The sequence below is a fragment of the Amblyraja radiata genome, chromosome 34, assembly GCF_010909765.2.
Source record: "Amblyraja radiata isolate CabotCenter1 chromosome 34, sAmbRad1.1.pri, whole genome shotgun sequence".
In the NCBI taxonomy this organism is placed as follows: Eukaryota; Metazoa; Chordata; class Chondrichthyes; order Rajiformes; family Rajidae; genus Amblyraja; species Amblyraja radiata.
In genome coordinates, this window is record NC_045989.1 from 11182016 (window position 1) to 11192335 (window position 10320).

At 42.8% G+C, this 10320-nt stretch overlaps 1 protein-coding gene across 1 annotated transcript in view; it reads right to left on the bottom strand.

Annotated features, from left to right (window-relative positions):
• The window catches only part of smad6 (SMAD family member 6), a 52006-nt gene extending 42652 nt beyond the window's left edge, over positions 1-9354 (bottom strand). The window contains exons 1-3 of the mRNA XM_033050619.1: positions 8164-9354; positions 5627-5683; positions 4518-4586 (exon numbers count right to left, since the gene is read on the bottom strand). Coding sequence (XP_032906510.1) covers positions 4518-4586; positions 5627-5683; positions 8164-8581 — 544 coding nt within the window. The 5' untranslated portion in view covers positions 8582-9354. The remainder of the gene's footprint in view (positions 1-4517; positions 4587-5626; positions 5684-8163) is intronic.
• Positions 9355-10320: the final 966 nt, after the last annotated feature.

Consider the following 10320-nt stretch of genomic DNA (forward strand, 5'->3'; position numbering starts at 1 on the left):
GGTTACATCTGTATGTGGTTAATGAAACAGAAAAATGCTCTCTGGGTTGGGAACTTTACGTCTGATCAGTTTTCTCACCAAACTTTACACCCAAGGGCGTCAACATACATCTGCTGCATGGCCCTTATTTCCATTTGAGAAGCTAGGTAGGAAGTGTATAGGTAGGTGCTTTGCCACAGTGGGGTCCACAACTTTGTGGGGGTTACCAGGACAGAATTTCCTCTAATTCATATTTATATTCCATCTTTATGATAATATAGTGAATAATTATTGGACCAATATAATGAATCTGTTAATATATGCAAGGATAATTAGGACAACTGACAAAAAGTCTGGACAAGGTTTTTGGTTTAAAGGGGGAAAGTAATGCAGAGAAGTTTAGTGAGGGAATTCCAGAACTGGAGCCCAGGTAACTGAAGACAAGGCCACCAATAATAATGTACTTAAAATTGAGCAGATTAGGGTTGGATGAGGTTAACAGAAAGGAAGGGCACGAGGCCAAAGCAGGATTTGGAAACATGAAGTGAAAATAGTAAAAGTAATCAGGGGCTTCTGGATACAAAACCTAAGAAAATGAGAAAAGACAGGGGAACAAGAGAATGGGAATCAGAGTCCTACATGGAACCCTGCCTCGAAGAATGCTGAGCTATAAGAGGCGACGGCAATGTCATTACACTGCAACTGAAAGGGGAAAAAGGCTTTGGATGGGGCCTTTCCCTCGAATCTCATGGATTTTGAAGACAAACGGAACCATCTCAGGACTGCTGTGGCATTGTATTGGAGTCTACTGGAACACAAGGTTGGCATGGTGGCACGGAGGTAGAGTTGCTGCCTTACAGCGCAAGAGACCCGGGTTCAATCCCGACTATGGGTGCTGTCTGTATGGAGTTTGTACGTTCTCCCATGACTGCGTGGGGTTTCTACGAGATCTTAGGTTTCCGCCCACACTCCATAGAGGTACAGGTTTGTAGTTAAAATTGGCTTGGGTTTGTACACTTGACATAAGTGTAATTTGTCCCTAGTGTGTGTAAGCTTATGTTAATGTGCGGGGATCGCTGGTCGGTTTGGACTCGGTGGGCCGAAGAGGCTGTTCTATAAACTGAATCTATAAACTAAAAATGACTCAAAGTCCTGGCAATTGATACAGTTTCCTTTGAACTGCTGTGGTGGACAGTCAATGTTTTGTGGGCTGCCAATAAAGGTACAAACTAGGGTTAGAAGACAACACCCCATCAAGCAGCACTAGCTGGACTGAGCTAGTATCACCACTCATTAACACCCAGCACAGGCAGCACATCGATGCAGCAAGCTTGCATCTGACAGTGATCCCTCAAGGATAAACTTGCCTAACAGGATTACTGGGATCCTGGCTTGTATTGGCGATAAACTTGACCCAAACATTAATAAGGAGTTGATGCTGCGACACAAGGCTGAATGGCTTGGCAGTTACTTTCCAAACGTGCTGCAGATTTGCCTACATTTTTTGATGATCATTAATAATTAAGTAATGGGAAAATGATAGGGCAATTTCCCTGAACACTGGTAGCCTTATTGATAGGCGCACGCATTCCATGGATGAGCAATTTGTACATGATTGAGATGGTCTCCTCTGTGTTGTCCAATCATTTCCATCCCTATACACACCAATTAATCATCGCAGGAAGTCCACACACAACTACATCTGAACAGTAAAACCAAGTAACGCCAAAGTTGCAGGCCAAGAATGCCCCATGTTCTCCTCAAACACATTTTGGGGCACACGCAAAACATGGATTCAAACACGGAAGAGATTCAGTGCAGCCACAAAGCCAGGGAAATGCAACCAAACGATATGTTTACTCATTGCAACGATAAGGACAGAAAAATTATGGAAACATTCAGCAGGCTAGGCAGCATCATCTATGCTACCTAACCCCCGAGTGTTCCCATCTTCTCTGCTTTCGTTTTAGTTTTCCAGCAACTGTACTCTTTATTTTGCATGTTACCTGCAGCTGAGGTTCACTAACACTTCTGTGACCCTGAGGGTTTCTATGATTGCCAATTGAGCTACCTCTCAATAGCGAATAAACCGGGACCATAGTACCTGCCAACGGCAGGCTCCAGAACTTGGATGGATGAAAACAAGACCACAATGACCTTGTTATCATTACAGTGCAGCTGATAGATGCTCTTTGTAGAGCAAGTCAGTCAACACCTCTCTCCGTGCAACTCAGATATACAGCCCTTTAGTGCTGGCAGCTATGTCTTCAAGGTTCCAAACTCTGGAATTACTTCCCCAAATCCCTCTTTCTCTTATTAACATGACCTGGCTATTCACTGCTGTCCCAATATGTCCTCATTTAGCTCAGCGTGAAATTTTGCTTGGGAATGATTCTGTGGTGTCATGAATGCCACTAAATGTTAGTTGTTGCTGCAGAGGTGAAACCAAGTGATGCAGTGTGTTCACAGTACAGGGCATAGAGCCTCTCTCTCTCTCTCTCACACCCTCTTCACAATGTGCCAGCTCAGGCCACGCTATGGTTCCAATGGCACCAGAGGTCCTACTGTAAGCTCAGCCAAGTGGCTGTTTTCCGTTGAGGTTTGGCAGCAATTCATCAGGAGGGGCGTCACAGCCAAGCGAAGCATTGATCTGACATTCAGCCACAAGTCCACACACATCTTCCAGCAGCCGTTACTGCACTGGACTGTAATCTGAACTAGGCACCTTGATAAAAATATTTATTCCACCAAATTAACCTCGGTGTAGCACTCCTCCAACTGCTAGGGAAATAAAAATAAAACAGATGGGAGCCTAAGCAGGCCATTCAGCGCCTCTCAGACCTACTCTGCCATTCAATAAGATCATGGTTGATCTAATCTTGGCTCCAAGTGTAATCTGACCCTCCTATCGACCAAAGGTCTCTCCCTCTCTGCTTTGAATATATTTAATGATTCAGCCTCCATAGCTCTCTGGGTGGAGAATTCCAAAGATTTATGACACATTGAGGGGGGATACTTCCCCATCCTGTAGATGGCCCCTAATCATGAAACTACGCCCCCTAGTTCTTGAATATCCTCATTGCATACCCATCAAGCTTCCTCAGAACTTTATTTCATTGAAATCACCTCTAACATAATCTGCAGAGTATAAACTTAATTCTTGGTGACATAACATTGTCGAATCAATCGCGTGAACATTTGCTGTAGTGCCTCTATCCTCAAATTAAGAGGCTCAAACTGCTTCAGATATGCTCTCAAAAGTCTTGCATAGTTCCAACAAGGCCTGTTAATCTTGTATCCTACATCCCGTGTAATAAAGGCCAACATTCCATTTACTTTCCTAATTACTAACTATAACAGCAGGCTAACTTTATATTTCTTTACTCGGACACCCAGATCTCACTCAATCCCAAAAGCAGATGCCTTATCCTCAAAGTTCCATAGTATGCCACTTTTTCCATGTGAATAACTGGGGATTAGCTTTATACATTTATGAAGAGGCATTTCCTCCCCCACTGGAGAAAATACTTATTTGGCTGCCAATTTACACAAAACTACCAAAGCAAAATACCTGAAAGGTCCATGATCTGAAATCTTAACTGTTTCCACCTCCACAGATATTGCCTGGCCTGCTGTGTTTACAGCATTTTTTGTTTTTGTTTAAACAATTTAGTCAGTCAAGGAATTAGTTCCTCTGATCAATCTCAACACCGTTTTAACTGCCACAATGAAACTACAAGCAACAATTGGAGGTTTACCCCTCCACACAGCTGTTACATCCTCGGTGCATGTCTCACATTTGGTTCCTCCGAGAGCCAGCTTGGAGATTATCAAAAAACTAATTGAGGCTTGAACTCCTCTCATCCACTTCAATTAATGCAAAACACACAGCGTTCAGATTTTTGGCAGTAATAATTTCTTCCCCAAATGCCTTGCTTTACTCCTTGTGGCGATTTGCCAATTTTGTGATAGCCCGAGCAGTCAACCACATTCCGCCATTTCCATTGGCACATCTCTCCTGGAGGGCATGACATGCAGTGCGACATCCCTGCCACGCCCAAAATAAAATTGGTAAAGGTCAGCTGCTGGCAGAAGAGTCCAGGGTGAATCCAGGTATGCTCCAGGTATGTATTAGATTAATGCACAAACATAAAAGTCTAATATGGACAAAGCAATCCACAAGCTTTGTATGAAGTCCCAATCTAACCATCCTTGCAAGCATAAAACAGCTAATCCAACATGTACAAAGCAACGCAATATTAAAATCCTAGATCTAAACTGATTTCACATATCATCAGTTCAAGCTAACATGCGGAGTCAACAACATATCAGTCCTTCTTATACAGGTGAATTTTGTGAATATTTTTGGAAGATTTCATTATCAATCAAGTATTTGCAAAGGAGATTGAAAAACAGCACTACCAACAGTATTACTGCCCTACCAACAATACCAATCTTAATACAGGCTTCTCAATGCCTGTTCCATTAACACAATATACACACCATGTTGGCAACTGAAAGTCAAACTGCCAGCCTACCTGAGAAATCTCCAGGCGTGATATTTGGGGAATCGGTGGCTTCTGTTTCCGTGTAGGACACTGTGCATTCTGATGGAATAGAATAACAGATTTTAAAACAATACATCATGTAAAATATCTACAGTATTGTACTCAGCAGATCTCTAAAGAAATTCCTTTCTTAAAACCCACAATACTATAAAGCATCTGCACCAAAATGAAAAACAAGCCAAATCCCCCTCATTATGTTACAATTTCAGTTGGAACCATGATGTGGGAGTCAGCACATTTAGTTAATAATATTTTTAGTTTTAGACTACCGGTATCCAAACTGAACAGAGATAGAGTAAAGCAGCAGAAAAATCAAACATAACTTGCATGATCTGAGCCATCAAAAGCTGTATGAGCAAAGGTCAAACTCTAAGTAGTTATTGTCCTCCTCAATACCATCTGATTAGTGCAGGGAGCAGAAAACATCAGGGGAAATATCAGTGCACTCTGAGCATTACTTTCCTTCAGGTGCATTTTTAAATGTTCATTAGAAGTTTTTGCTTTGAACAATATTCAAATTGGGAAATGTTTTCATGATGAAATAGTCAGAGTTTAATCCAGGCCAAACTGAAGCTTGGCTGCTGACTGATTGCTTGCAACCTCAGCACCACACATTCGCAACCACAGCCAGCCTCACTGAAGCTTCAATGTTTGGCAAGCCACCATGTAAAATAGCAGCAGAATTCACAAGCTCTCCTGATAGCTACGGGCTTCCTCTCAAGTCATGGTAAAGGGCCAGCTGAACTAGCCAATGCGTAGTTGCTTTATTTAATTCCAATTAAAATCTTTCCAAGCCAAATTACTGCTATAACAACAAAAGCCTTGTTTTAAAAACAACTGAAAACAAAGTCATCGTAAATCCAGCAACCCTCCCTGAACCACTGGTTCTGAGATGGCAGGTGCCCACTGGCAATGCCAAATCCTTAACTTCATACAAGATATTTAAAATGTTTAGTCAGAGAATATTTTATGTTCATTAGGAAAACAAAAAGTTGTATTGTAGGACAGTGACACATTCACTTCCTTGCAAACTATCACTAACTTTTTTTAACGTTCTAATTTCATAAATAAAAACTTACCCAATGGCTTTTCTTCGTCATTTGGAGAGAATCTGGAGTAAGGAGGAGGTGGAGAATCTGAAAATGAGGACATGGGAATTACAGAAAGAAAAAGTGAAGAGAAAAAAAAAAAACCTGCCTGCGTCTTGAAGGTTTAAATGTGGCGAGTGAGCATGCAGTAATTGCCCAGATTCAGTCGTCAGATGAATGAGGAGCCAGGCTGGCGCCAGGCATATGCAAACTGCATATTATTGCCACTCCTTCACCTAAATAGCTTTGGAACTTCTTAGGGAAAAAAAGGAGAAAAAAAACGAGTTGAAATCGATCTCATTTCAAAGGGATGATTCCAGATCTGATCTCCTCCCACAAGGACAGAGAGACAGAGAGGGAGAGGAGAAATATTTCAGTCGCGTTCGCTGGGGTTCTGGTAATCAATTGAGAGTTTTAAACAAACCGTTTAGACAGTGGGGAATTCCTTAAAAAGGGAGCTTCTGGGAGCACCACGTGAAAAGGCGCGGCCAGGTGAAAGAGCCTAGCCACTTCTCACAGACTCTAAGAAATCCAAGTGTACTAAGGACGAAACAAAACAAAAATAACTGCCACTCAAATGATCGGATTTTCTCATTTAAAAAAAAAGCGACATTTGCGTGTACACGATGTGAGTGCAAGGATCTCAAACTGGCCGATTCGCCTAACAATGCAGTCCAAACTGCCCGATAGCTTGAATCGGTAACATAAAAAGGTTATCGCGTCACGCATCAGTAATTCTTAGCTATTTGTAAAAATGCAACAGAACTTGAGACAAGGCTGTTTTATTAAGAGACAGTAGTTCCTTTATATTGGGCCAAAATATAACATACTCATGATTTTTAAACATAAATGTTCGCTATTAACTGCCCCAATATATATATATATATCGGTCGTCTTATTGGTATTCCTGGGTTACGGTTTAAGGTGAGACTTAAAAAAAATGAATCGTTTGCAACCCGCTTTGCCATGCCCCCACCCTCCAACCCAACACGCCTTCTGCCAACTAAGGAGTCTCAAGGATGGAGATAGTGAGTGGGCATTTTTGAATAGACAATCTTCAGGTTAGTTGGCATGCATATCCCAAGTACTCGAACCCCTTTACATCCTCGAGTATTGCGGAGAGCACCCGTGAATTAATCTCAATGTGCCTTGTGAAAATTAAGTATATTTTTTAAATATTATTAAAAGCGTCTGTAAGATGGTGACCTGAATAATGAAATGGTCAGTAATTAAATTCTAAACTTAAATATATTCTTTTTTTTAAAAACTCAATTACATTTCACCAAGGTCATTGCATATTGGGGTGTTCACAAAAATAAAAATAATCCTTTCCACATATGCAATAAATAAAGGTTACAGGAAAAAAAACTTTGAAACCAAAATCCTACTCTAATCCAGTGTTGTGAAAACCTCTGCAAACCCAATGCCTGGTCCTACGAGGCGTTGACATAGATTAAATTAGGTAGCCCACCAGATCCCGTCTGTTGGGACATTTTTTAAAAACATTTATTTATTAAGACATGCTGTTGACAGTTTCATGGTTTCAGTCTTAGTGTTGCTTGTGGGAAGAAAATGCACAAAAAGTGTATTGAGACGCCTGGGGCCGCATACCCCGTTTCATTTCAATCACTCAAAGTGATCAGATTTTCATAGATTGCCCAGTGTCGAAATATCTTTCTCCATCTCCCCCTCCCCCCAAATACCCCTCTAATCTAGACGAAGGACATCAAGTTTCACCTGTTGCCCAGCCCTGTCATTACCTGTCTGGGATACATCTGTTGAACCCTGATGAATGAGTGAGACAGACAACCAATTTACAAATGGTTTGAAATGTACATCTCTGTAATGAATGAAAACTCCAGCTCCCGTGAATGAAATATAGCCTGGCCTATAAACGAGATAAATTCCCATTTATTTATGCACGTTAAATAATTTATCCCAATCTGTTTACAAAATCAAATGCACATTCCTACAAACTGTATTGTTAGATGCACTTTTCCTAATTTTTTTTAATAAACATTTTGATTTTGACTTCACAAAATGGCATTTGTAAAACTATGGAAAATATGATCCTCGAGACTGACAGTGTCATATAAATCTTGTATTTTTCGGAAGGGGGGGGGGGGGTAAATATACTGACACATAATTTACGTTAAACTGTAGGCTCGGAATCATTTCCAAAGAAATGTGACATTTGTGGCGGGCTGGCTCATACTAGGTCCATGTGCTAAAAATAAATAGACTCGGCGCCCAGGCACTGAGATGCTCACGTGGCCTCTCAAAACCTGGTGGTGGAGGTTCAAATGGGAGCCTTTCACTTGCAACCCCAAGATAGGTTCTGTAGCTGTTTTAACTTCTAGCCGGAAAAAAATGAAACCCCGTGGCAAGCGAGGCACCCAACAACACGCCGCTCTCTTCAAAAGAGAGCTTAACACGAATGCAACTGCACAAAGGTGGTGAATCCCTCGGGGATTTTAAACGTGTGAATGGGAGAGGGGGATGGGGGAAAGAAAGATTAAAAAGTTCACCTGGGCCGTACAGCCGACTGAAGTGATAGGGGTTGCAGCAAACAGTAGCGTGGTCCGCGCTCCTGGAAAAACCCTCGCAAGGATAAAGCCTCTTGAGTTCGAAGAGCTGCTTGAGGTCAGGCCACCTGAAAAGTCTACAAAGCAAGAGCTGGGGGGCCAGGGTCTGCTTGCCAACCCTCACTTCGTTCCTAGCCATTAGGACACAAGCAGTATGCAGTCCGCCTCTGCTCTCCACCGCCTGAGACAGCAGTTCCAGGGGCTTTTCCTTCAGTCTCTTCAGCAGCGAATGCGTTACTGACTTGAGCTCGTTTAACGATCCGGCCGGGTCGCTCCAATCCTCCGTCTCCTGCCCATTGCTCCCCGTTACCCGGCTTCGCCAAAGTCGCCGTACAAGGCCCGAACGTTTGGATCTGAACATGCGACGATTATAATCGCGATATCCGGGGAGTGCAATTTATAACCCCGCAGCTTCAGAAAGCACCCTTGTCCTGTCTCTCCCCCCTCTCTCTCGCCTTCTTCCTGGGAGGAGGGGGTGGGAGGGGGAAAGAGGGAAGGGGATTTTTAAAAAGGGAGATCAGACGGCATCAAGCCGGGGAGAGAGCCGTGCACCAGCACAGCCAGGCAGCTCCGGGACCAGATCACACCTACACAGTTCACCAATCTGCAACATTCGGCTATAAAAGGGTACTGTGCAAAGGGTACTGGAGTAAAAATCTGCAACAGTACCCACTGCAAAACAAAAATTGCAACAGTAACCAATTCAAAAAAATCGCACTAAACTATCACATCCAGAAAAGCAATGCACAGAGAAAGGGCAGAAATATATATATTTAAAATTCTTCTGCGGGATTTGCAATTCCTATCCAATGTACTGGCCCCCGTTCCCCTCTCTCAAAACACCTCTTGATTTTTCTTCAAAGCTGCAGTCTTCAAATGCTCTTTTCCCTCCGCTGTAATAGATCCAAAAAAATTGCAAGCGAGATCTTGAGTAATTTCGATTCTTTCCAGTAATGCACACTGCAGACCACCAATGCAACGTGCCAGTTACAGGCGTATACAAGAATCCCAAGTTATTAAAAAGATCAAATATAGACAGGAGTGAGTTGCAGAGTAGATTCAGCGGGTCCGCTCCGTGCACCCTGTACGGACAGTTAGACTGCACTGTGTGGATTTTCTCTCTCACTCTCTCTCTTTACAACACACTGGGCCTCCTAGGTTACATCTCAGCCATTGGCTGTCTGTAATCATGTGGTAGTCTAGACATTTTGGCGCGGCTCAGATCTGTACTGATTGTTGCGCAAATAAGGTTTCCAGTTTCTTAACTCTTAGCGCACCAGAGATTTTCTTGCAAACGTTGACCACAATTTTTTTGCGTAGCAGAAATTATTATACAAAGAAGTAAGCCGCAAAGTGCTTATTAGCACGGTTCCAGCCTCACCTCCTGTTGGACTGGAGGATCGGGTTTTCACTGACACGCTGATCGCCCTTGAGCGCCGAGGTTCCAGCCTCGGATACTCCGCTTCAGTCCGCGCAGGTCCAACCCATTACAACATTGGATTCATCCCTTTCACATCCCAAAGCACGCAACCACTTTTTTTGGGAAGTAATTGCAATACAGAAGTCAGAAATGTGATAATGGATTAACAATGTGTATTATGATAAAGAACCAGACTTACTGGCGATATTTACTAGGTCGGGCAGTATCTGGAGAAGGAAACATTTCACGTCCCTAGCCTGGGAAAAATATGTTTGGCGATGTTGATTGCAGGGTGAATTTTGGTCTCAAGATACCTCCCCTTTGAAATTGCGCCAACTGATATTTTAATGCCCCGGAGAAAAGACAGAAAATAAGAAATAGGACCAGAAGTTGACCACTCGGCCTTTGACAGTACGGCAACTTCCTTTATACTGCACTAGACTCAGGAGTGGGGTTGGAAAGCTAACTGTTGACTGAAGTGCTGGTTGACCTCTCAGCTCTACTGACTTATCGCTCAGAGTGAGAACTGGGGTATTGGGGCAGAGTACTCTGGGGGTGAGGCAAGGAATTATGAAATCTCCACGAACACGCTGAAGCAAATTTTAAAATACCTGTACTACCTAATACTTTTCCCTCTTCCAGGATGTGAGATGGCGGGGCATATTGAAGAATTTCCAAAG